The sequence below is a fragment of the Ochotona curzoniae genome, unplaced genomic scaffold, assembly GCF_017591425.1.
Source record: "Ochotona curzoniae isolate NIBS_2020 unplaced genomic scaffold, NIBS_Ocur_1.0 contig_2210, whole genome shotgun sequence".
In the NCBI taxonomy this organism is placed as follows: Eukaryota; Metazoa; Chordata; class Mammalia; order Lagomorpha; family Ochotonidae; genus Ochotona; species Ochotona curzoniae.
Window position 1 is genome coordinate 48,481,912 of NW_024465369.1, and position 27,807 is coordinate 48,509,718.

At 44.3% G+C, this 27,807-nt stretch overlaps 1 protein-coding gene across 4 annotated transcripts in view; it reads left to right on the top strand.

Moving 5' to 3' along the window:
• The window catches only part of MYO1B (myosin IB), a 137,398-nt gene that overhangs the window by 43,212 nt on the left and 66,379 nt on the right, over positions 1 to 27,807 (top strand). For all 4 annotated transcript variants that reach the window (XM_040971896.1, XM_040971898.1, XM_040971897.1 and 1 more), the window contains exons 3-6: positions 9,153 to 9,247; positions 16,757 to 16,861; positions 20,509 to 20,555; positions 25,783 to 25,846. In XM_040971896.1, the coding sequence (XP_040827830.1) occupies positions 9,153 to 9,247; positions 16,757 to 16,861; positions 20,509 to 20,555; positions 25,783 to 25,846 (311 nt within the window). The remainder of the gene's footprint in view (positions 1 to 9,152; positions 9,248 to 16,756; positions 16,862 to 20,508; positions 20,556 to 25,782; positions 25,847 to 27,807) is intronic.

Sequence of the window (27,807 nt, forward strand, 5' to 3'; positions counted from 1 at the left end):
AAGAGATAACCAAAAATAGCTCAAGGGCATACTGAATTTGAATTGAGATCCCCAGTTATGCATCTGTTTTTCCCATCAGATCAGGTGTGTTTTGTTAATTTCTGGACAGAGGATATAATGTAAGTTCCTCTTTGCTCTCTGCTTCCTCCCAGACTCTAATTCTTTCCTGTTACTTGAGGTTCAGATTTTGTGGCTTTGGGGGACATCTCAGTTGGAATAATTTCCCCCTTTTCTAAATATTTTTAAGAGTCCCAGATTTTGTGTACTTCCAGAAGGCCTCTGAGTCTGTCCCCTTAGATGTTAAGCTGCTAGAGGACACTCTCCTAGTTGCCACACAGTGCCCATGAGCTCCCTTGGGAACCCTATGCTGGAGAGCCACCTGGTCCTTGGCTCCAGGATCTTTGCCATTTTAGTAATTCAGTGATCACGATTCAGTATTGTGAGATACTATGATAGCAAAGACTGGTAGAAGTGAAGTCAGCCTCTTTCATTTTCTTCTCTTGGCCAGGACTAAGCAGGATGGAGCCAAGGTGAGGGTCTTCCGCCTGGGACTTTCATGCCCTGGGTGTTTATGGGTACTGCTTTCTTTGAAACAGTCGATGTTTCCAGAAGGAAGTCCTCTGCAGCGCTACGAATTGCTGCTTTATCCCGAAGAGTGGCTTCTAGACCTTGAAGGCAGATGTTTCCTCCTGTTTTCATTTCTGAAGTCCAGTCCTTTTCCTGCCTGGGATAATTTTGTCTCCCTAGACCTCTTCCCCGCTTTCTAATGCCTGTCTCTAATACCTGGCTGCCTTTTGTCAGCCACCTTTGGAAAAGCATCCCTCGCCTCTGCCTGCCTGCCTGTGCAGGAGAGGTGACCAACCAGTCCAGCAGCCAATTTTGAGGCCTCTGTTAGGATGTTGAACATGGCCCATGAGGGCAGGACAACTTGAGTGTACCCCAGATTTCCCTCATCACGAAATGATTTTAAAATGCCTTCTTCAAAATCTTGGAAGAAGACTACCTTTTAAATTTTGAATTATTTTCTGCTAACTCCCTGTGAACTTATAAAGTGAAAAAGTTTACTTATTCTAAAGCTGAGGAAGGAAAGTTACTGAACTACACAGATTTCTGTTGGCAACATTGTTAACAGGTGAACCATTTTAATATACATACACATTCAAATATCACGATTTTGGGGGACCCAGCATAATAGCTCAGTGGCTAAATTCTCACCTTGCAAGTGCTGTGATCCTATATGGGTGCCGGTTCATGTCCTGGCTGCTTAACTTCCCTTTCAGCTCCCTGCTTGTGGCCTGGCAAAGTGATAGAGGATGGCCCACAACCATCGTCTTACGTGGGAGACTGATCCTTAAGAAGCTCCTTTCTGGCTTCAGATCAGCTGAGTTATGGCCATTGTGGCTACTTGGAGAGTAAACCAGTAGATGGAAGATTTTTCTCTCCCTCCTCTCCAAATCTGCCTTTCCAAGAAAATAAATCTTTAACAAATATTGTGATTTTTTTTGTCCCCTTACTAGTTGTTTATCAAAATTAAAATATTTTGGAGTGGGGTCTAGTTTTTGAAAACCAGTATTATTCTTAAGGATGATGAATTTTTTTTTTCTTTTTTGGCCTATTATGTCCTATTTTAAAGCCAGATTTTGAGCTTTGTTTGCTACCTTACTGTTGTGATTTGAGCACACATGTCATTTTAAAGTGATTCTTCCCAATGACATTATGTCTCTTTGGTAGCCAATAGAAAAATAACCTTTCCTAACTACACAGCCAAATAAAGCAAAATGACTATGTTAGGATATAAAAAGGCAACATGGTTACTTATGTTTATATAGTTATATATATTTATACTTATATATATATGTGTGTGTGTGTGAACTCAGAAAATTAAAATGTTAAAGAAATTTTAGGAAAACGGTTGCAGCTCATTTTTAAGATAATTCTCACCTGCATTTTTTCTATATGTCATAGCATGGTATAGCGTCTCTACTGTCTTGGGCTGACGATGATCTCTGTCTCACACTGTTTCTATCATTCTGACTTAAGTAAATAAATAAATCTTTTTAGAAAGAAGGTAAATAGATGTGTAAATAAATTTACCATGCTTATATTGATATGGGATAAGGATGCAGCAATTATACAGGTAATTTTGCAGGTAAGTGTACAAATGATGATATAGACTTATTTTATTTTCCCCTACAGTTTTTCCTCCAGTTATGATAGCATGAGTATCTACTGGAAGAATGTTAGCACTGCCTTTTTTTTTTTTTGAAAGGCAAAATTAGGGAGAAACATCATTTATCCACTCTGGTTTATTCTCCAAATAACTCCTATGGCCAAGGCTGGACCAGGCTGAAACCGGAAGTCATAAGCTTCTTTCCGGTCGCCCATGTGAGTGCAGGGGACCCAAGTACTTGGGCTGTGCTCCACTGTTCTGTCAGGTGCATTAGCAGGGAGCTGGATTGGAAGGGGAACAACCAGAACTTGAACTAGTCACCTTATTATAGTTACTGTTAGTTATTTAAAACAGTGGAAGAGTTCTAGTTCTAGATCATAGGATATGACGATACTTTACGCGCAGCTAATTCTCGCAACCTGGTTCTTTACCGTGAGCTGAAAACACCAGACGCAACGACATATCTTAGGAAGTTTATTCCAGCGGGGCAGAAATAGGGGAAGGGGAAAGGGGAGAGCAAGGAAGGAGAGAGGGAGAGAGAGAGACAGAAAACCGAGTGGGGCAGGAACAGGGAAGGGGAGGGAAGGGAGGTAAGAAGGAGAGAGAGAGGAAGAGCAGGGGAGAGGAACCGAGGAGAGCAAGAGAGAGAACCGCACCTGGGGGCCTTTTTTGTCTGCCAGGTGTAGGGGGCGGGGATTCAGAGGGATTGGGGTCAAGGCCCCAGGGGATTGGTGCCTGCAGGTGAATGCCTGGGGATGATTGGTGAGTGGGCGGGGTTGGGGAAGGGGCTGGGAGATTGGGGGTGGGATTATCAGGTGGAATGCCAGGTTACGTCTGATTGGATGGCTGGACTGGCAAGAATTCTGTGAGCTGTGAGGAAGAAGGAATGGCGCAAGGTCCAGGGTGGGATATTGGAATAAGTCCTTACAGTTACCACTTGCTGCTGGTGTTGTAGGCAATGGCTTTACGCACTATATTACAACACAAAACCTCCAGTAACACTACTTTAACAGGACAAATATTTGCAAATTAAGAATTAAGAAACACTAGAGATATAAAGATGTCAGCAATGATATTTTATAAGTAAGAGCAGCTTGGTACCTTTTGCCTTAAAACAGAAAACTGAAAACTTCTTAAAGGTGCCTGTAAAACACATCACACACATTCCCCTTTCTCCTTTTATTTCTCCTTGTGTAGAAAGGAAGAGAAACATTGAGATTGGTACCTCTCAAGTGTGGATGGGAATTTAGACTGAGCTATTTTAGGAGGGTTGAATTCGAAGCGAGATTTTTCCTGGAGTGATTCAGAAATACTCCAGGGCTCAGGAATGAATGAAAGGGAGTGCCATTTGGAGAGCTCCTGAAGAAAGACTTGAAATAAAACAAAGAAACGCTTATCTCAGTTCAGCAATTTCCTGAGACAAATTTTGTTCTCTTAGGCAATTTGAAAGGACCCTTGAAAGTTCCCCAATGGGTTCACTGCTTCCCAGAGTCCTTAGGGACTGAGCCCTGAGGCTGTGTTTAGAGCAGCACAAGTTTTAGGTGGTGGTAGTGCTGGGTCTGGATGTTGCAGAAACAGTTGGCCCTGAAGCTGAAGCAAACTTAGAAAATGGCAGGGTGGAGCTCGGAGTTTGGGGAAAAGGCTCCCAGCTGTTACTCTGAACGACCATGAAGGCAGATCCACTATGATTAACACCGAATGGAAATAGGATGGGAGAGAACATAAATACCGGCTAGGCCATCTTGAACATGCAACCCGACATTTCAACCTGACAGGAAATAACAGAGGTGCCCCATGCCAGACTTCTCAAACCTCCACAGGATGGCTACAGCTTTTTGGAAGCAGGCAGGGGGCCTGGTGCTGTGGATGGTTGATGGAGTTTAGCTGTGGCTGACCCAGAAACGGGGTGGGGTGGAGGGGACTGTGCTTCCACGTCAGCCACTCCCTACTCTTAGCGCTCCGCTAGAGGACAGCCGTGGCTGGCAGAGCCGACCATACTCTAGGTATGGGTGGTGCAGAAACTGTGCTTGACTGCCCTACGTTACCTTTGTCATCTTCCAGCAAACCGTTCATTTTTGTGTGTGGCAAATGACCATGCTGACATGGCCACCGAATAACAAGAAGCATGTGGCTCACAACTGTTTTTAACTAAGAACTTCTCCTGAGGAGTTATTTAGGTTCTGTAATTACAGAGCTATGTGCAAGACAGCCATGTGGTTTCAGTTTTTAGTTATATATGGCCTTGCTAATGGCTGCATGCTGATGCTTCCAGAGAAGGTTGGGGGCAGGGTCTGTGTTGGTCCCTTCTATCACTTTGTAAAAAAAAAAAAAGTGAGGCTAAGATCTGTGATGACAAGTGATCAGCAGGATGACTTTGATGTTGAGGGTAAGTTGGGTGTGTCAGGGCACAAGCTAGTTTCACCAGTGCTAAAGTACTGTAATGGCTGAATTTTCATGTCGTGAAATCTGACTCTCCCCAAGTAATAAGTACCCAGTTTAGCCTTTATCTTGTATCAAATAGTGATGGTCTGAGTCAGATAATGCAGGTCCTATCTTTGCAGACCGCAGTTGAGTATTTCTCACAGGATGGATAGGCAAGCAGAGCCAAGTGTCCAGCTTAGGTGTTTCGACTTGAAATAATCCCACGGAGGGATCATTTGGTGATTTTCTGAGGCCTGCTGAGTGTGTTGTGTTTGTGTAAATGTGTATGTGTCACAGGTGTGAGTATTCATATCTGAAGTCATTTTACATTATTTTGGATCTAGTGATAGTGTAAGTATGAAGCTAAATTTTAGTGTCGCATGGAAGGGACAAGGGCTCACGTTAAACCTAGAGTGGATGGATCTAGTTGGAAGACTTTTTGGCCTTTTCTGTGGTATTCTTCTTGCCAAAGATGGTGAAAGTGGCATCTCTGCTGTCTTGTGGGAGGGAGTGGGAAAGTAGACTAGTAAGAAATCAAAGAACTGGCTTCCTTTTCCTGCTTGAAATTGTAGCAGAAATTAATTTCCTCAGTTTACCGTTCATGGAGCTCACTCCAGTGCTGATTTTGCCACTGCTTGGAGAGCATCCACACACTCACTGGTTTGTTCATTCATTTATGACTTGGCAAGGATTACATTTCATGTCTGTATTTCTCTGGCCAGCACAATGATTACTTAGGAAACCTGGGCCCAGAGGAGATGATAAGGGATAGGAAGTGTGTGTGTGTGTGTGTGTGTGTGTGTGTGTGTGTGTGACTAATTACAGCACAGGAGGATTTCCTGACAATTATTCAGGACTTTGCAACATTCACAGTGCTTTCTGATATTTTGGTTTGGTCCTCTAATTGAGGAATGCACGTGCAATCCCATCTTGTAGATGACGAAGCCCAGTTCTTAGCCACAGTGAATGACTTGTTTGAGGTTGTGTAGGTGCTGAGAGATAGATTTAGAGACAGGGAAATCACACGTAGCAGGTTCTCAGCCTCCATGTGAAGGTTCTTCAGAAAGTTCCTACAATAATAGAGTTAAATACTAGGATAAAGAGCTGGTTATTTTGGTTCAAGAGTTTCGAAATTCAGGCATAGTAGTTTTCATAACACATTTCCTGTGAACTTCCTGATGACTCCACGTGTTTGGTGTATTTTCCATCGTCACCCATGGGGAGTCAGCCCTTGTGAAGTCCGAGGCCCCTGGCCTGCCAAGGAGAACCAGGAAAGCGTTGGTGAGGCAGCGAATGGCTGGTGGGGGAGGGTTTTGAGGAATAGAAAAGGTAGTGGATCCTGGTCTGTTGGTAAGTGGAGCAGCAGGGCACTCTAAGACCCAGGTGCTGGATATTTTCTGACATTCTTTGTCTTTTGTTCTTTCATTCATTCCACAAATGCATCTTCAGTGTGTTTACTACACAGGAGCTGCAGACTCGCCCATGTGTCAGTCCTTTCCGTCCTGGAGGACCGGGGTCCAGCTGGACAGCAGGGCATGCTACCAGATGGTGTGGAGTGGAGAGGAGGTCTTCATGACCTGGGTCTTAGGATCCTCCTAAGAAGGGGACCCTGGGCTTGTTGGGTCACCTCTCAAGATCATTTTTCTGGAAGGAGGCTCACAGGCTGCAGAGTGGTAGTAACGGTTCCTTCAAGTCATCAATACAAGGACACTTGGCTCTTTCTTTCTCTTCCTTTTTAAAAGATTTATTTGTTTGAAGGCAGAGTTGCAGCACTGGAGGAAGGGAGGGAGTAAGAAAGAGGTCTTCATCTGCTGGTTCACTCTCCAAATGACCTTAATGGCCAAGGCTGAGTCAAGCCAAGGACCTTCTTTCAGGTTTCTTATGTGAATTCAGGGGCTGAAACACTTGGGCTGTCTTCCACTGCTTTTCCAGCCACATTAGTAGGGAGCTGGATCACAAGTGGAGCAGCCAGATCCTGCCATCATATGGGATGCCAGTATTGTAGGCAGGGGCTTACTTAGCTATACTGCAGCACCAGTTCCTATACCTGGCTCCTTAAAAGTGTTCAGTACATTGTCAATAGCATTGATTGTCACAGTGCCTTCTGGTGTGGAGACCCCTCTGTGCTCTGCTAATTAGATTTAAACTTTTCCTGTATCTCGGCTCTCCACCAGCTCCCTGCTCTTACACCTGCTTCTTTCCTGTCTTCTCTCACCTTCTGATGGGTACAGAGAGTACAAACCTGCATCTCTGGTGATTGAGAGCAGGGGTCAGTTCTGACTCCACTGTGTTACTCTTAGCCATGGAGCCTTGGCCAATGGTGTCTGTGTTCTGTGCTAGTCTTGTGAGATTTAAACATGAAGGGCTTGGAGGCAGTGTTGGTACGTGGTAAGTGTCACTATTAATAGTTGTAATTGCCATCTGGCCTGCTGTGTCCCTGTTTACAGTTCTGCAGTCAGCTCCATTGTTCTCGGTCTGGAATCTGCCCATCTATCTTTCCTTGTGCTCTACCTGCCTTAGGATGGGGAACTGCATGTAACCTTCACTCCCCCATCTCCAGTAGATTTTGGTCTAAAATCCTTCTGTTTTGATCGTTCATTTTCAGGGAGGCTTTTTCTCTTTCTCCCTTATATCTGTTTATTTATTTTGGTGATTTAGAGCTACAAAGGGGGAGAGACAGAGCTCTTCCTTCTACTGTTTCATCCCCTACATCGGCCAGGGCTGAACCAGACTGGAGCCAAGAGCTTATTCCCGGTCTCTCGTGTGGGTAGCACAGGCTCAACACTTTGGACATCTTCTGTGTTTCCCAGGCTAAAAGCAGGGAACTGGGTTAGAAGTGGAACAATGGGAGCCCATAGGGGATGCTAGGGTTGCAGGCAGTGATGTGACCTTCTGTGTCACAGTGTTGACTGTCTAGGACTGCTGTTTCTTCTTGAGGATTCTCTGCTCTTAGCTGTGCCCTGTTGAGGTTGGTGTCCAGCCCTGCAGTGTTGTTTATGTGTCTTCCCCACTGGGTTTAACGTGGTGGATTGCTACTTTCAGTGCGTTTTTTTCTTCCTTGCTTTTGGCTGAGAACTCAGAAAAGCCCAAGTATCAACTGTGTTTTCATTCCTAGTTTAGTCCTTCTAATAGACCCTAAATAAGTATATATTAATCCATCACTTGGACAAGAAGCTTTACCCGTTGCAAATGCGTTATTCTATTCTTAGGACTGATTTCTAAATAACTAGATTATTTTCCAATTAACTAGGAAGGGCCAAGTTTACTGTGTTAGGTTTTGAGATGGAGAGGGGCTGGTTGGTGAGGCGGGAGGAGGGTCAACAGGAGGCCTGACTTTTTTTGGTAAGAGGTCCTTTGTCCAAGGCCGGGTGAGCTTGGGGGTCTAGGGATTGGAACCCATGGTGAACCTTATGCACCCCTTCGCCTCTCGTGGATTTAGAATGTCCATCCTTGTTTGTGAAGGTGATGGTTCTTTATCTAGTTCAGTGACCATAGCATCAGTTATTTGATATTTGATGGCTTTTTTTTTAATATTTAAAAGGATATTCCCCCACTGTCTTACTTAAAATTCCCATTTTAAAAAAAACGATGTATTATTCATTTGACTGGCAGAGAGAGAAATTTTTCAGCTGCTAGATCATTCTCCAGCTGATTGTCGTGAGCTTGGCTGGGCCAGGCTCAGCTGAAGATAGGAGCTTCCTCTGGGTCTCTCTTGTGGGTGCAGGGACCCAAGCACGTGGACCACATTCTGCTGCTCTCCCTGGTGCATTGCAGGGGAGCTGGATCAGAAGCGGAGCGGCCGATAATCCAACCAGTGCTCTTACGGGATGTCTGCAATGTAGGGAGTGCCTTTGTTATGCCACAATGCCAGCCCCTAAACTCCCATGTATTAGTAGAACTAGTTTTCTCTTTGTGTTGAAATTGCAATTTGTATTGTCCCCGAAAGCTCAACATTGTCTAGTTGTAGGCATGGGACAGAAGATTTTCTCCTTGATTCTTTGAACTACCTAGATTTTATTTATTTATTAAAGATTTATTTATTTATTTGAAAGTTAGGGCGGCAAAGAGATCTTCCATTCTCTGGTTCATTCCTCAAATGGCCACAATGGCAGGGGTTGGGCCAGTTTGAAGCCAGGATCCTAGGACTGCAGTCAAGTCTCCCACATGGTGTTAGGGGCCTAAAGGCTCAACCTGCTGATTTTCTAAACACATGAGCAGGGAGCTGGATTGGAAGTGGAGCAGTAAGGACTCCAAATGGTTTAACTTCACTGTAGCAACAGCTCCACACCTAGATTTTAACAAAAAGATTCAGGAATATCAACGTTAGAGTTCAGCTAAGTCTGTCTTAAAGAAAAACAGATCGGCATCATTTTGGTGACTGAGAATGCCTGGGAAAAGGTAACATGAGCCACAAAGGATGGCTTTATTTATTCCACAATACAATGTGATATCTTGACTCACTTTCTGCGTGGTCCTTGCAGAGCCTGCAGTTCCATCTGATAAACACGTAATCATGAGCTGAATTCTAAGGACTTTTTTTCCCCCCATTCTCCCCCTGCAGCTTTGCGCTGTCAGATGAAGCATACAGATCCCTACGTGATCAAGATAAAGACCAATGTATTCTCATTACTGGAGAAAGCGGAGCAGGAAAAACAGGTAAAGCCATTGCCAAACAGCCCCCTGCCCGCAAGGAGGCCAGCAAAGGAGGCAAGTGGGGCCTCATTAGACAGAAAGACCCCTGTGGCAGGACCACTGTGAGCCCCTTGGCCCGAAGCTACTACTGGGGGAAAGGGGAAGCACTTGCCTCTGCTTGAATGAGAAGGGGCGAGGTACTTTATGGGTTCCAAAAAGACCCACATGAGAGTCTCATGCTAGATTCTAGATTTCTCTAGCACAGTCCATAGGTGCTTCAAGGTCTTTTATCTTTCAGGCAAGATGTCAAAGGGCGGACCCATTTCCAAATGGAATGCTTAACTCTGCTGGGGTTGGGAGGCCATAGCCACGCCTAAGCTATGCTATATAGTGAGAGAAGACACCAGGGTAAAAGCTTAGTTTTGTTCCAGAGTCTTCTGAGGTTCAAAGAATTGAGACTCCTTTCTTCCCCCATCCCTCCCCCCCCCCCCATTTAAAGATTTATTTCCTTTACTTTTATTTCTTTTACTTGGAAAGTGACAGTTACAGAGAGAGGAGGAGACAGAGAAAGATCTTCGATCCGTTGGTACACTTCCCAAATGACTGCAACAGCCAGAGATGAGCTGATGAGAAGCTGGGAGCCAGGAGCTTTTTCCAGGTCTCCTATGTGGGTGCAGGGTTCCAAGGGCGTGGGCCATCCTCTGCTGCTTTCCCAGCCCATAAGCAGGGAGTTTGATTGGGAAATGGAGCAGCCAGGTTATAAACTGGCGCCTATATGGGATACCAGCACCAGCAGTGGGAGGATTAGCTTGTTATTGCACCTTGCAGCCCCCTTTCCTTGTACTTTTCATGAAAGCATTTGGTATGATTTGTTTCCTTGAATGAGAAGATGATTTTGCACATAGCATCAAGTAAACGTGGGAGAAGATTGAAAAAAAGTTATATTCCCTGAGTCGAAGCTTAAAAGACTTAAAACTACTGTTAACCCGGGTTTCTCTGATGCAGCTTAGAGTTCACTGGGGAGGAAGAGGGTAACAGAGATAGCATTTCTTTGTTTGTTCTTATAGATAAGAATCTGATCATTACTATTCATTTTAGTATGCGGAAGTAGGATTTTTTTTTTTTTATTAGAAGGTCAGATATACAGAGAAGGAAAAGACAGAGAGAAAGATCTTCCATCTGCTGGTTCACTGTCCAAGTGATTGCAGTGGCCAGAGCTAAGCTGATTCAAAACCAGGAGCCCAGAGCCTCTTCTGGTCTCCCACACGGTGCAGGGTCCCAAGGACTTGGGCTGTCCTTAACTACTTTCCCAGGCCAGAGGCAGGGAGCTGGATAGGAAGTGGGGCTGCCAGGTCATTAATGGGCAACTTAATATGGGATCCTGGTGTGTGCAGTGTGAGGACTTTAGTTGCTAGGCTACTGCACTGGGCCTGGAAGTAGGATTTTAAATGTCTTTCTTCTGTCTGCCTATTTGGTTATCAGATAGATGTACGTATTTGGAGTTTTCACTGATTAAGGGAGGAATATCTGCCTTTTGTGTTTAGTCACCTTGTTGAGTTTCTTTTATTTGCAAACTCTAGGATGATTTCTGCCTTGAAAGTCTTAAATGGCTTCGAAAGAGCTTTTCTTCCTATTCCTGTTCCTTCCTCCACTTAGGATGTGCTTTCTCCCAGCTGCCCAGGGAGTGGTCAGACCCAGGAACCCTGCAGCCCTCCTTGACCCCTGTGGAGGCATGGTGCACAGTGTCTTTGCCCACTGGATGGGCAGAAGTGGCGGGGAAGGGACTTACCTGCAAGAATCTGAAGTCAAATAGTGTTTTTGGAAGAGATTTTATTTGTGGGCCATCTGCGGTAGAGTCATCTGCATGGACAGCTGAACACCACTCAGGAACTCCCTCCGTGGTGGGAGAAGGCTCACCCACGGTTTGCAGGTCACACATTGAATTTGTCCTTTAGGTTCCTAGGGTTGAATTTGACCACTGCTCTTTGGTCTTAACCCTGCTGTCTGGAACCTTGGCACTATCCGTGGCTCCCCAGTTGGAGAGATGACATAGGATATGGAAAATGTGTGATTTTTTTAAAACTGTAGTTCCAACAGACAAACAGATGCACAACTTCTGCAGGAACTGTTGAAAGCCTCCAGTTACGGCTAGTTCAGTGATCATCTGAGGACAACCCCCTTTGGGTCGTGCTGGTCCGTGGGTCGTGATCTTGGAGCAGTCCTATCCCTCCAGGTATTGATCTGCTGTATTCTCTAGGGACCTTTGTGTCAGTTGCTCCAGCTGCCCCTTGGCACTAACCCTCAGCCACCTGCTGAGAAAGATTCCTTTTTTTTTTAAAAAAAAAATATTTTTGATAATATTTACATAGTTGATCAGGGTGGAGAGGATCCAGGGTTAGGGAAAAGTGGATGTGATCATTGTTTCCAAATTTTCTATTTCTTCTTCATTCTGGAGGAAGGGAGGAGATGAGGGGAAGAACAGTACTTAGCCTCCCAACCACCCCAGTACCTGGGGATGGGGAATGCCACCTTATATCAAACCAGGTTCCCAATGTGGCGCCCACTCCAAGGGTTCCGCCCAGGTGGTTTCGATAGTTCTGCACTGCTCTCGATCTCGTTGATCAAGGATGAGTAAACCCTTTCAATGTCCAGTGATGATACAATCCGTCTTAGAGTCTCCGTTTGACCAGATTTTTGCTATCATCATTTGGCTGTGGTAGTTATTCAGTGAAAGACCCCCCACCCCCGAGGCTCACGGACCCGACACCAAAAGTGCAGGTGGACCCAAGGACCCAGGTCAGGTGAGCTGGGCCAAGAGGGGCCGCTTTTATAGACAATGTGGGCCAGTGTTGTGAAACCACAGGGGAAGCCTGTGTATGTGATGGTGGCACTGGTTCAAGTTCTGGCTGCTCTGCTCCCAGTCCAGCTCCCTGCTAATGGCCTTGGAAAGCAGCAGAGGTTGGCCCAGGTGCTTGGACAAAGCCCTGGCAGTTGTAGCCATTTGGGGGAGTGAACCCGCGGATGGAACATCTCTTTGTGTGTAACTGACTTTCACATCAATCTGTAGACACATTCAGCTATATATGTTGGCAGCTGCTAACCCGTAAAAATTCCGGCATCTCCCAGTCAGTTCACATGGAGACAATGTTTTGCTGACATATCATACCTTTTTCTAGTTTTACTTCTTCGGAAGCCACTATCACAAAAATTCCTTCAGATTTTACAATGACTGTACTTTTCAATTTTATTTTTAATTTGATATGTACAGATAGTGCACTTGCCTCTCCACTCGGTACTTCCCAAATGACTGCAACAGCTGAGATGAGCAAGGGTTGAAGCCAGGCATCGGGTACACAAACCAGATCTCCCATGTGGATGACAGGGACCTAGTTACAGCCATCAGAGCTGGAGGCAGGAGCCAGAGCTGAGAATTGAACCCAGACGTTAAGCAAATGCCCAGTTCCTATCACAGTTTTATACCGTCATTAGATTGGGGACCAGCATTGTGGCTTAGCAAGTAAGGTTGACATCCCGAATGGACACTGGTTCATGTCCCAGCTGCTCTTGTTCCTCTCCAGCTCCCTGCTAATGGCCTGGAGAAAAACAGCAGCAGGTGTCACAAGTACTTGAGAAGCTGGTGGCTTCAGCTTGCCAGATCTCTTCAGATGCCAGATCTCTCTCCCTCACTTCCTCCTTCTCTCTCTCTAGGGGCTTGTAGAATTTTGACTTTTAAATATAGAAAAAAAAAATAAATCTTTTAAAAATATTAGCATTAACTATAAAGGGATGAGTATGGGCCAGGAGTTTGGCACAGCCAAGCTGGACATCGTGTATCTGAGTAGCCGGATTGAGGGTCCAGTTCTGCTCAGCCTTCCCAGAGCTCTAATGTGCAGGGTTTGGGTCCTTTCCCTTGCTTGTGAGACGTGTGTTGAGTTCCCAGCTCCTGTATTCAGCCTGGTCCAGTCTCAGCTGTTGAGGCATTTGGGGAGTGAACCAGTGGCTGAGAGGTCTCTCTATATCTCTCTGCCTTTTCAATAAAGCAGATTTTTATAAAACATGGAATTGAGCAAGGTATAGAATTTCTGTGGTGTTTGTTTAAAGCTGAATAATGGAAGGTAATAGAGGGGTGATGGTCCAGTGATATGAGGAATGCCACTTTTGAGATGTTCAGTTGCCATACTCAGTCTTAGCAGTTCTAGGGCCTGGAGTGTGTTGTGTATTTTACATGAACGATCTCTCCTCATAGCTTTGTATAGAATGGCCATGTAGTGTTAGAGAGTTCCATTTTGTAAGAAGTGATTAATTTAACTAGGTCGTAAGCTCCCCTCCTCCGCCCTTGGCAGGTGATGTTGTTACTGGACTTCTGCATTGGAGATACACTTGAGCTGTAGGATTATATAAAGTGGGTGCTTAGGGAGAGGCGTGAACTGCTGGAGGCCGTTGGGGTGCTGTTTAATTCATCACTGCTGTGCTCAATAAAAAATTCATCATGCCTCATAAAAGTGCCCGAGTCGTTCGAGGCGGTGCAGGGAAAACACAGGGTGTGTGAAGCACCACTTGGGCCTTGACAGTGGCATAGGTGCAAAATGGGAGGACACTGCCAGAGATGCGTTTTCCTAAGGTTTTCCTACTCAGTCTCCGGCCAGAGCAGATGAACCTGACATCTGAAAATGTTGTGGATGATGTGGTTCCCTTGCACAGCTGTTCCATCTGTCTCTGGGTGCTTGTCAGCTATGGGCACGGAACCTTGAGAAGCCTGCATTGCACACTAAGATCTTTGCTTCTAAGCTCCATATAACCTTGTCCTTCTCTCCACCTGGAGTCTTACCCTGGGTCTGCCAGTGACAGCTGTGCCACTGAGGTACTGCAACCTACGTTGCCAAAGCGCTTCACACTTCTGGAGGAGACGCTGTGTTCAGGCAGTTTGGAGGAAAGCAGGCTTTTGTGTTGTTTCTTCGTGGTGTTGGAAAGCTCCCCTCTCTGTCTACATGCTTAATTTGAATTATCAAGGATTGGGGCAGGGTAAGGAGAGATGGGAGGCTCTTGCAGAAGCAAATGATGTAGTTTTGTTTCAGTGAAAATGTCACCAGCCATGACCCTCCTTCAGGTCAAGCCTGCATCCCTCATTGCAAGCCTTGTGCATTTTTTTTCTTTGTAGTAATTATCCATTTATGTATTTGAAAAAAAAAAAAAGCAGAGTGACAAAGAAGAAGAGACAGAGAGACTGGCATTGCAGCACTGGGTGCTGGGGTCACAAGCGGTGACCCTGCAGCAAACCGTGGCCCCGCCAATGCCCCGTGTTTTTTGTCCTGTGATTGGCGCTGTTGGTGGCTGCCTGTCAAATGAATTTGCAGGTGCTGTATCTGGGTTATTACTACACAGCAAACCAAGGACCATGCAAGAGTGTTCCTCTAAGCTCCAGAGTCCTTGTTCTGCCATACACAATGTGGCCTCATTTATTTGACTGTCTCTGAACCACTAGCTTGAGCCCTGGAGAAACTTGTCTGTCTTAACCAAAGAGATGAGAGGTGTAGAGATGAATGGTACATGGATGTGACCCTTTCCATGTGCTGTGTGAGAAACATAACATCTCTGTGTGACAAACATGATGTCGCCTGTAGATACCTGGGTAATTTTGCTAGGAGGCCTAATGGAAAGAGCTCAAAAAAACAAAAGCGTTGCTTATGTGCCCTCCCCTCCCCCACAGCACAATCTCCAGGTGGATCCTGCTCTGTTACTGTGCAGAGATGTGTTTGAGATTCCCTTACTTTTGTGCTCATGCTCACACATCTTCCATTGAAATGTTTACATTTTCCTTTTGTCATTCATCAACTGCTATTTCACTGTTTTTCTTTAAAAGATTACATGAATTCATATAATCCTATGATAAGTGCATCATACTAGATATTATTCACAAGAGTAAGTTGTTAATGCCCTTCATCTGTATCCTTGAACTGTAGTTTTGCAACCTATATTGGAATTGCTTGAATAGATTTTAAAATTAATGTGATTTTGAATTTCAATTTATATTAACTCACCTCTGTATACCAGAGCTATCACGGTGCGTACAGTTTAACAGTCAGATGATAAAAGCCAAACCCATCCCGGATTCTAAGAAATTTGGTTCCTGGTGCCATTTGTCCAGCAGATTTGACCATGGGAAAGCTTTGTCTCGTTCTGTTCTGGCCAATAAAATTTCTCCACAAAGCCATATCAATTCTAGAGCTACCAGAGCTCTTCCTTCTTGATTGATGTGTTTTTGTCTCCCAAGTCCATCATGGTATACAATGAGATTTCCAGAGAACTTGATGTGACCATGAAGCTCAAGTTTGGGGTCTGGCTGTACTCAGACCCCTAATTTCCAGAATAAACAAAATCATCTTGCCTGGAGTTTTTCATGTCTAAAAGACAACCTATCCTTTCATCCCAAACATGCATGTGTGTGTATTTGCCACTGCCTAAGGTAGTAATTTTGCCCATGCATGTTTTCAGTTTCCTTATATCATTATGGGTAAGAGAGGTAGGCCAGAAACTCATGTTAAGAAAGAATAGATCTAATGTTTGCAAGTGCATAGATGAGGATAGGGCACAGGGAGTACAGCAGAGGAAGCAATAAAATGAGAAAGGAGGAGTTTCTGCAGAGTCTACAGATAGCAGAGCTGCCATGCTTGGGTGCTCCGAGTGGGGCTCAGACCTGGGACAGGTTTGCATAGGATGTCAGGAACTGCTGGGAGAAAAGCCCACCTCCATCCCCGGACTTGGCAGCTAGTTGAGCCTAGGAGGATCCTGAAAGGCAGGTTCCACTTGAACTGGGTGGGTCAAGGGCACTATGGTACCAAGACATCAAGTGGAGTGCAATTGTTTATATATTGTCTGCTGAGGCGCCGGGTCAGCCTGCTGGGAGCATCAGGACTGTGGCTGGAGAATTTACCAACCTTCACATATAGTGAACCCTGAGAACCTGGAGCTTACAGTGCAGGGGCTTTAGACCATGAAGGATGTATTTTGTGAGCAATGCCCTGGGGAACAGTGGTATTTTCACAGATGTAACTTGACAGTCTTCAAAGACAGACACCAGATAATCTATTCGGACTCATTTTTATAACCTAGCAAGTGAGTTGGAGGGAGACGCCCCCTCATCCCCTATGCTTCAAGCTCCATTTCCCTTATGCTTATTTCCTCTCTGCTGTATTTGTTAGTACAGTTCTGTATCACCTAACAACATATCTAAGAATATATTAGTACACAAGAAAGCTTTAAGAAGATATTTCTGCAATACTGTGGGTTATATTGCCAAGCAGTTTTTATTCGAGTCCAATGACGGCCTTCAAACACAATTTCTCTTCATCAGTCAGTGAGATGCCATTCATTGGAAAGCACAGAGACCTGTAGATTTTTCAAAGCATTTACTCTGAGAGCACAGGCACTGCAAGCACGGTTAGTGGGTCTGCCCTCCTACACTGCCTCCCCTGAAGAGCGAGTTCTGTCAGAGTTTCCGCCTCACTGATGAATGTGGCTTCTTTTGATCCGCAGAGGCCAGCAAGCTTGTCATGTCCTACGTGGCTGCTGTTTGTGGAAAAGGAGCCGAGGTCAATGAAGTCAAAGAACAGCTTTTGCAGTCCAACCCCGTCCTGGAAGGTAGGATTTTCTCTGTGTGTGTGTGTGTGTGTGTGCATGCAGGGTGGGACTCGAAGGTAGGGTTTGCTCTGTGTGTGTGTGTGTGCGCGTGCACGCGTGCAAGTGGGACTCAAAGGTAGGATTTTCTGTTTGTATGTGTAGGCAGGTGGGCCTCTACTGTAGGTGCTGTCTACAGGGCTCTTTGAGTCTCTGGCATGCTGGAAGGTGTTGTGCTTGGGGAGAGTGAGGAAGGGACTTGGGTCAAGACCCACTCAACCAAGCTGTTTCCTGCAAATTTGAGTTTCAAGAACTTACAGGAAGGGGTGGTTGACTCCTTCAGGGGAGCACTGCTACTCACAGCCATCTTTCCCCCCTTTCAGTTCTTATTTGAATAATTGAAGTGTCCCTTTAAAATAGTCAACTAGCTGATAATGCATTTGAAGGTGTGGTGCCATTTCATCCTCTGGGATGGCACCTGAGGCTGATTGGGTCTGTAGTCAGGGAAGCAAGAGCAAGACACTTAGGACAAGTCTTTTTTGGGCTGCTGGAGCCTGAGCCTGCCCGAAAGCTCTCTGATTCTCTGACGATCAGCTCAGGCTGCTGTAGTGCAGCAGTAGAGACTGGGTGGCTTCCCAACAGACATTGACTTTCGCGTTACCCCTGGGAGCTGGGCATCCAAGATCCCAAGATTGAGGTGATGACTAACTAGGTGGGTTTCCTTGTGTGCCTTGACTAGTGCCTTGTAAGTGTGTGCCACTTTCAACGTGTTCACGTAACCTCCTTTTCATGTACACTTGGGGAGAGACTCCGAGCAAGCTCTCCGGTTTTCTTATAAGGGCACTAATACCATTAAGAGGACCTCTGCCTTTTAACTTTAATTACCCTGTATAGGACCCATCTCCCCTTGCTATCACATTGGGGGTTGGGGCTTCAACATAAGCTTTTGGAGGGACACAAACATTCAGTCCATAAATCCATCAGAAAATTAATGAGAGATAAATTCCCCTAATATTGTGGGGGATTCAGTACACCATCCACATAAATGATCCTCCTTCTAAGGAAAACAGCAAATCAACATTTTTGCCTGTTGGCAGCCAGTCAGTAAGTTCACTTCATCTTATGTGTGTTTTTACTGCCATATAGCACCCTAGTTTGGGGAGAGTAGGGTCACTGACTGTTGGTGTGATTGGACTGGATGTATCTCTGCTGTGGTGAGCTCTCCTGTGCTTTGTGGAGTGTCCTGGCCTATGCACCTGTTCTCCCTAGGTACTAGTTCCACAGTGTCTCCAGATGGTTCTTTCACACTAAGGCCCAGCCCCTCCTCCTTTGGAGATGTTCTTGGACACTGAGCCGTCCTTTTGACCAGAGACACGTTTCTGTGCATAAGTCTGCATCTTGTTAGCTGGAGACACCAGCCGTCTGCATCCCCCACATGGCAGGATGGGAGAGACGCAAAGGCCTCATCTACTGCTGTGTTTTTGATCTCTCCTCTTCAGAGCTGTTATGGAAAGTGGTATCTCTTCACTATGGGTTGAGCATTGGACCTGTTTACTGTCTTTCTACTTTTAAATTAGGCTGCCATCCACGTGCTGTGTTTCTGCAAACACTTATTTTAAGAATGCTATGATCTGAAGGAGAAACAGTGTGGAATGCTAGCGCTTGCATCTGGGATTAGAATCCAGCTCTTTATTCAGTGGTATTTGAAACTAGGCTGCAGTGCAGGAAATGGGAGAAATGTCCACTGTGGGCATGGAGTATCTTTTATGGGCATGCTTTACTTTTTGACTGGAGCCGCTACTGTAAATGAATATTTGGAACAATGGATTTAAAAAAAACAATTGAGGAATGTGTCTCGAGTGTCCAATAATGGAGCACTTGTTTTTGATTCTGTGGCTTGTAATAAAAGACTGTAGTGTTCAGCGTTGTGTTTAGTAATGTGCAACTCATATTTGTTTGATGAAAAGATGGTTTGTAGCTGGCCAGTGGTGCCCTGAATAAAGGTTTCTTGAGACAATTCCTTCACTTGCCCCTGACATTCAGGCCACAATAATCTGTCCTTTATGCATCAGTGTCTGGGGCTGGACTTAGGGGCTGTGCGAGTCAGTTCCCTTGACAGCTATACTCGGCACAAAGGAGCGGTCTGAAAGCACGAAAAACGCTGTGCTCTCTTTCTGGTGATCAGCTCACATCCACCGTTATCATGGTTAGGTTTATGAGACTTAGAGCAAGTGGTAGATGTGAGCTGAGAATGGGCATTCTCTAGGAAGTATCCTTTTCTGTCAATCCCGGTGTGCAGATATGTTCACCAAGACCCAAAAAGCACCTGGAGCACAGAGTTGTCCCGTGTAGACTTCCTGCATTTTGCCTGAACTGCGCTTGAGCCAACGATTCTTTCCATATCCAAATCTTGCTTTTCAAGCTGCCGCATGTGACACACAAGGCATCAGGTTTGGATGCAGAATATCTACAGTTCACTTCTGTGTATACACAAGCCCTCACTCCTTGATCAGGGACTGTTTTCAAAGCTTGTCCCAGCTGTTAGCCCTCGCCCTCAGCTAAGTGCTTGTCATGCTAATCCTCTTCTCCCTATTTAGTTGGAAGACATTATAGAAGTTTCCAAAGAAGGGTGCCCGGCCTGTTATTTCAAGGCATCTGTTTCTGTTTACCATACCATCATTCACCCCCTCGCTAGCTAAAGAGGGCTGCTGGTGATGCTGGTGGGTGTCTTGGTAGAACGGTTGGCTTTGATGTTTTGCCCCAGATGCATTGGACCCAAGCTTTCACTTTTAACAAGATCTTCAGACACTTAGTTTGCACATTTGGGATGTACGCTGGGCTTCCAGAGTATCAGACCAGAACCCTCCTTACCTAAATGGTTGGCATTCATCTAACTTAATCCCAACTTATCATGTCCCTTTCGGCACAGACATGGTGAAACAGGCTTTTGATGTTGTTTCTTTCCACAATGACCTGAGAAACAGGAGCGCTCTGTGCCTGAAATGGTGTCCAGCCACAGGGCCCTTCTGTCCCTTATCAAGGGGAGCCCTGCAGGGGACCGAAATCAGAACAGACTTCTGTTTAGTGTTCTGGGCCGGTTGAGTTTTTCCTGTTTTCTGGAAAATTTCATTTACGTCTGATGGAACATAAACTCACTAAGTATCATTTTTAATCTAATGTAAGTGAGCAGTTTCCAAATCTCTAACTCTGTATTTTTGAGTTTTGAGGATCAGTTGCACTTAAATAGCTTTGTTTTCAAATTAAAATTAAACGACTTAAAGGTTCACATACCTTCTCTGGTCTGGAAGCCTCATTAAGTTCCATCAAATCTTTGATGAGGTTAAATAATCCTTGAAAGAACTTTATTCACAGATGATCCTAGAAGATGGGGAAGGTTTTGAACTTGATAAGATTAAGTTTATGATGATACTTGAAAAACTCAAGAATTGTAGCAGTGTCTGTCTTTGTGCTTAGAAGATGTAGAAGCTTTTGTAGCTTATTGATACTTCGGTTAAGTATGTTTCCATGGAAATTTTGGACAGAAATGGCATTGTCAGGCAGGTTGTGCTTTTCAGCAATTACAGATGCCAATGCTATAGTTACTTTGTCTTTTTGTTTGAAATTGTTTGTTCTGTCAGCTTTAACTATGTTTATGTCTTTTTTTCTACTAGCTTTTGGAAATGCCAAAACTGTAAGGAATGACAACTCCTCTAGATTTGTAAGTATTTGTATAAGTGTTAACACTAATATTTAGCTTATGTATGTTTAAACAACCAGTAGATGTTTAACATGTCTTAATACACACATTTCAAAAATGAGAACACCATCTCTATTGAAACACTGAAAATTCTATAAGAACTATGTTTTGCTATCTGGAATTTTCCTTTTTTAATTCTTTCTTGGAGTGACAAGCTATTTTTGTCATGTTTTCTTGTCTTCTAACTTAAAATACCCTGAGTGTTCCCAGGGAGGGCATTTGGAATAACTGCTCTTCTCTGAGTCTCAGTATTTAGAAATCATAATTAAGAGTTAGAAATCAAGTAAAGAGCCTGACATCATGGCTCAGTGACTAAATCCTTTTCTTGAATGTGCTGGGATCCCATATGGGTGCCAGTTCGAATCCTGGCTACTCCACTTCTCATCCACCTCTCTGCTTGTGGCCTGGGAAAACAGTAGAGGATGGTCCAAAGCCTTGGGATCCAGCACCCATGGGGAAGATCCAGAGAAAACCCCTGGCTCCTGGCTTTGGATCGGCTCAGCTCTGGTCATTGTAGCCACCTGAGGAGTGAACCAGCGGATGGAAGATCTTTCTTTCTGTATCTCCATCTCTGTAGGTCTGGCTTTCCAATAAAAATAAAATCTTAAAAAAGAGAAAGAAATCAAGTGAAAAGGATGGTAAGCTTGAGAGTCAGTGTTGTACACTATAACCCTCGTCCCTTATTTAGTGGGCCCAGAAAGGGTGAGATGTATTCTGAACTTCATAGGGATAAAAACCCAACAGATGTGCAATCAATGAAGGGGACTGGAGGAGGGCCATGTAACTGAGTAGTAGAAACTAAAACTAATTGAGGTTTGAGTTTCATTTGAAGATGCATTAATAGAAGTCTGGTCCATGACACCTTCCCAGCCTCAACTTCCATTACTCCCACATCCTGTGTCCTGCATGTTGGCACGACGGGGCCCTTTTGAGTTTGCCATGCTTTCATGCCTGTGGTCTTTATAGGCATGGAGACAATGACCAGAGGTAGTTGGGTGAGCTGTATAGAGAGTGATGGTGATGTTTTGAAAGTGGTCCTTTTTTCCTGTGGTTTGACCAAGTTCATGCATTTTTATAACAAAAGATCACTTCCTTTATGAGCTGGCTTCTCCTACTACTTGTGCCCCTGGGGACCATTGTTGAAGCCTCTCTACCAGAGAACTTTCTGGACCTTTCTCTTCCTCCTTACAGATCACTTTTGGCTTTGTCCTCATGAGGGTTTATTCATTGCTAACAGCCAGAGAATGACCTGAAGTGGACGCAGTTTAGAGAATGACAGGCTATATAAAGTTCCTAAACCTAAGGCTGTGGATTTTTTCCTTTGGATTAGCCCCAAAGTTGTTGTAACTGATTTGATCCATGCCTTTTCCTGTTGTGGTAACATGGCTAATCTCATTACATAAATAGAACAAGAAGTGAAGTGTGGGCACATAAAAGTAATTTCAGAGACCAAGCTTCTTTATGTAGCATATATTTCTTTTTGCTGTGTTGTGCATTTTTGTAGATTTTATGCACACATATTTTAAAAATTTTTTTGCAGCCGTATTTAGCCCACAGACGTAAGCAAAACAGGAAATCATATTGCTTAAGAGGTCATTGCTGCTTAGTTGTACCTGAAATCTGGGGAAGGGTTGGCAGGTGATTTGGCTTAGTAAAAAGCTTCAGAGAAATCCTGTTATTACACAGGTATTTGGATATGAGATTAATACTTGGTTATAGGCTGACTCATTTCATGCCTGGTGTTTAGTAATTTCTCTGTCTTGTGACTGTGACTTGACCAGTACTACACCTGAACACATACTATCATTTTATGGTAGCACACCCACTGTGTTTAGAGTGACTGCTGTGTAACAGTGGTTTAGGTACTCTAAGTTTGTACTTTGGGACAAATGCATTTCCTTCCACTGTTTGGCTAACCTAGAATGAATTTCTTGATCTCTTTACTGAGAAATCAGAGACTGTGCTGTGTTCTAGTGAGCTGACATTTCAGACTGTGTTCTCCTGAGAGTGCCTTACAGAGCCCCCAGCCCAGCAGCTCCACTTGGACAGATTGAGCTGCTGTTAATTTGTGTGTGTGTGTGTGGGGGGAACCAACAAGGCTTTGATAATCAGTGTTCTCAATCAAAGCTTTGTGGAGCCAGGCAGTGTCCAGAGTCTCGCTGCACATTCAAGCTGAGCTAGGCCCTGGGGAGTGTCAGAATCTGTAGGATTGGAACAACTTCATTAGTAAATCCCTCATTTGGTAAGAATTTTAAGAAGCCCACAAGATTTATTCATTTGTTTAAAAACTAGGTTTTTAACATAAACATCAATCTCCCTGCATCGCTCCTCTTACAGCCTGCAGCCTTTCCCTGCCAGCAGCCAGAATAATCTGCACAGACCCAAGTTCCGTGCTCCTAGAACACTGTGCAGGCTCCCGTGGGGATTCCTGCTCTTGCGCTTTGCTTCCGCCACCTGGGCCTCCGTGACTGTCAGGCCCACCAGCTGCTTCCTGGCCTTGGGCCTTTGTGGTGTCTCTTCCTTCGAAATGTATTCTGCCCCCTAATCTTTGCATGGCTGGTAGCATCCCTCAATGCCACCTCCCTCAGACCATTCATAGCCTCTATGACTTTAATCTGTTATTTTCTTAAGGCATTCATTAGTGTCTGGAGTTGCTGTACTTCCTCATTTATGTGCTTGTTGGCCCCGGGGGCAGTAAGGATGATAGGAGCAAGTACCCTGGCCTTCTTGTGCACCGCTGTGGCCCCAGGAAATAGATCGAGGGCTGACACTGTAGCAGACATTCAGAAGGTGCTTCATGATGAATGAATGCCTGTTTATAAGACCAGAAATAAAAACTGGACAATCCATAAATCACTGACACGACACATAAAACAATATGGGATCTCATGAACAGGGTCAGTGATGTTATGTGGATAATCAAGAAAAGAGAAGTTGGATGAATCCAAGGCAAGAGTGCCACTTAAGACTTACATGTGCCGCAGTGGGGGCAGGGCAGAGCCAGAGGAACAAGCATTCTAGTGTGAGGAAGCTCCATACGACACCACAGGGACCTACTTTTGTGAGCGTTCATAGCTGCCAGACCGGAAAGTGTAAAGGGAGCCTCGGGTCCAAGGTCCTGACTGGAATGCCTTCAGTGTCAGGTGCAGGGTCTGGCTTCATTGTGTAGCTAATGGGAAGCTGCTGGTCAGCTCTGAGTAGATCCAGGACTTCAGCAGAACCAGGTTGTAGCCAATAATCAACACGTAACTCAAAGGAGAGCCCTGTTCCTGGTTGGCTTCCTTTCCCATCCTTTACACAGTGTTCATTCCACTCTCACCATGCCTCGTCCTCCTCAGTCTGAGCTGATGATAAGCTTGCTGCACCACGGCCATGAGGCAGGCCGCACACTGAGTGAACCTTGTGTTCTGTGACTTACCTGTTCCTAGGCGCACATCTTCCTGTCATGGTGGGTATTTCCAGGCTGGTGCTGATTGGGGTTATCCCTGTAGCTGTGCTGGTCCTTTTACCTCTTCTTGTGCCAGCACTCGCCCTCTGAGAATTATCCCCCTCTTACTTGGCCAACAGGCCCCAGCTGCCTGCCAGTGGAACTGTGCCCGCTTGCTTGATCAGTACTTTGCCTCCTGTGTGTCTCCCAGTTGCAAGGGCCTCAGACCTGTATACTGGTCCAGGCCATGTTGCTGGACCTTCCTTTTTCTGCATCTCCTGTGGCCCAGTGAGGCCTATCCTTGTGACTTTGTGGGTAGCTTTTTTGTTTTGAAACTTCCACTTAAAGCTCACATCATTTCTTCCCTAAACACTGCAGCCAGCACCGATCAACCTGTTCTGCTTCTTTTGCTGTGTGTACCAGCGTAATCTGTATAACGACATGACTTTGCCATCAGAACTATGTCAAGGTCATGGTGTGCTACACCTTCCTTCTCTGGTCTTGTTTCCCACTCCACATCCTCAGAGACCACTAATTATGCGTGCACTTTCCTGCTGTGCTTCCTGCTTGCTGTCTGACTTCCCCTGAGGTCCAGGATAGGTTTCCTGTTCTCCCTTTGTCCTCACTTCTTTGTGTACCGTGGTTCACTGTAGGATGCGCCCCCCTGCGCTGGAATGCCCTGTTTACCTGTTGTAGTTCCTCCCGCAGCCATAACAAGCTCTCTGAAGTCGGCAGTTGTGCCATGCTTTGCCTTGTGCCTGATTCAGCATCCAGGAAGTACTGGCTAGACATTTGCTTAATAAGTGGGTTGATGACTTACAAGGGCAGATGACAAGGAAACAGGAGAAGGTGAGGGAGTGTATGTCAGCGAACAAAAGGCCACAAATTGCATTCTTGACTGAGTTCCATGGGAATCATGTTTCTTTTCCTTTGCCATTATTTTGGAAATTAGAAAGAGTTAAAGTAATTCTTTGGGGGAATTGTTTACAAATCATCTGTCTGACTATTGCTAAGGTAAGACATAAAACTGAAGACTTGACTTTCCAGATCAACACCCTTTTTCAAACAAGAAACATCTGTCAGTTATACTGGTGTTTCTTTAGGCAGTTAGAGACCAAGTTCTTTAGAAATCACAGTGTTAAACTCCAAATATGTAATAAGAGTCTAGGTTAGAAAGACATTGCTAAATAATCTAGATCAAAAGCAAAACAGCAGCAAGAAAGGAGTGATTATTAGTCTTTGTTTCTGACCTGTTTCCAACACATAATCATGTGTTTGATTTGAGTAGATATAAGAAAGCAGAACTCCAAATTTACCATTTTCTCCACTGTTTTTTTTTGGGGGGGGGCATGCTTACAGTATATGTTGTCTAAGGATGAAATTTATCTTTCCCAACCAGTGATGTGTAAAGACTACTTATTTTCCTGAGTTTCTATTGCAGATTTGAGTGTAGACCCCACTCAGAAATTCTAAACACATACCTGCTTGACATGGAAAAATCACGTGATGGCTTAGAAGCACTGTTGAGTGGGCAGTGGAATGGTTAGCTTTGAATTAATGGGATATTAATTAATTGTGAGTGATTTATGGAGGCATGTTGTTTTACATCTTAGTTATATAGACCGTGTCTCTTAATTACATTTCAAAAATACATTAAAATAAGGTCTTAGTATGCTATTCTTTGTGACGTACACTGACTAAATATTTTTGATGCGAACTTGAAACCTGACTACCTTGTTGTGTTTTTTTTTTTTTGACCAGGGCAAATATATGGATATTGAGTTTGACTTTAAAGGGGATCCACTTGGAGGAGTGATAAGTAACTGTGAGTATGTCTCTTGAATCCTTGCGAAGTTTAGAATAGCAAAACATTGAATGCTTTAGATCTTTGAGTAGTTAAGAGCTGCAAGTTTGGACTACTTTTTCTTTTGTTTGGGCTTTTAAGCTTTGCATTTCAGATAGCTTTATAATGTGATATATATGATTTTTCTAATGTTGGCTTAAATTTTTATCGTTGAAAAAATTAGAAACCTGCTAAGGAAATATTTGACTTTTTATTCTATGTATCTTTACGCCAAGCCAATGTGAAAAGAATCTTCAATGGATTATTCATTTTTTCACTCTGTAATTAAAAATGAAGTAAGAACAATTGATTTGAAATCAGTAACTTTGGTGGTAATATCAAATATAAAGGGATAGACTTGTGTTTCAAATTTTGAGAAAATTTTGTTTCTCTTCCATTGTATTTAGATCACTGAAAGGTGACATACCTGTTAGGTAAAGCAAGTGTGTCAGGTCAGCAGCCTCCTTCTGGACATGACATGTGATTGTAAAAGTGAGATGTTCTCTGTCAAAGGTGATAAATAAAAAACCAAGGGAGGTCTGCTAGTAACCCAAGGTCCGGACTTATTTGTGACCTCAAAGGGCCACAGGGAGCTGTCCATATCTGCCATGGCTACATTACCCTCACCACTGCTTCGGAGCTTCTGCACTGTGCTGCCTGTGAGCATGCTAGATGATCTATGGTGATGACATTTCTACTTCACATGCAGTGTTTTCCTGACCCCCAAGTATAAAATGGGTAAGGCAGGACCTCGGGCTTCCGTGAGGAGATGGGTAGCTCAGATTCCCCACATGCCCCTGGCTCTCCCTGAACAGCCTGGGGCCAGGGAAATGCCACCTAAAAATCAATGTCTTCAATAATTTGGGCGAACTAGGCAGCAAATTCTTAGAATAAACTTCAGGCCTGGGGTGACCTTGTGCCTAGCACAGCAGGAGTGACTGGGATTTTGCATTTCAGTTTGTGTGACTCTTAGCACATTCTGTGTCCTGTGGATTGAGATTATCTCCATTTATCAGTGTGGAATGATTAGGAGAATGTCTTGAAGAGAAAAGTTGACTGTGAGATGAACTTGGGTAGGAGTGGCATTTGGCATAAATGGCTTTATGCGAACAGGGAAACAGAGATACTCAAGCCATGTTGGATGAACCAGAGGCAGATGAGCATTATCTTTGTCAAACATGGTAGGCCACGTGCATTCACAGTGGGTAGCAGCTGATGAGAGCTGTCTGGAAAAGGAATGCCTTACTATTAATCCTTATTTTAAAGAATGTTTCCTTTTTTCTTGTGAGAACTACTCATGAATCATCAGTGCCTTTTTCTAAGGCAAATAAACTAGTTATGACACAATAATACGCTGTCTCCAAAACAGGTAAATTAACGGTAGTTGTCATTGCACAACTTGACACGCAAACATTGTGAGATGACTTAAGCAACGTTCTTCTTGAGGTTTCTGGGCATATAGAATTTCTTTTGATTGTACGTACTGGAAAATGACTTCAGTTTTAAATTTTGAAGTTTAAGTTCTCAGCAGAAATGTCTTAGTGCCGCGAAGTCTTTGCAGCATCTGCGGAGAATAAATATTAAACACTCAGTTCTTTTCCAGTTAGGATTAATATATCTTCACAAATGGATTTCATATGGTGTTTGTTAACATTTGTTCCCTCAGTGAAATGATACTGAAATTTGTGGTAGTGGGAACACCCTGGTAAAAGAGTAGTGTTTGTTTTGGAGAGAAGTGGAATACATTAGTGGTGAGAGTGGGAGATTTCGTCCTCTATAGATCAAGGACTGACTCATAGTGGTCACTGGGCGTTGATGTCTATAGGCTTACTAGGGTGTGAGGCAGTGACCAAACCCACTAGTGTCTTCTCCTAGCCTCTTAGAACGTACTCTCTCTCTGAGAGATGTGCTGTGTAGTTTGAATCTGGAATCCATTCGGAAGG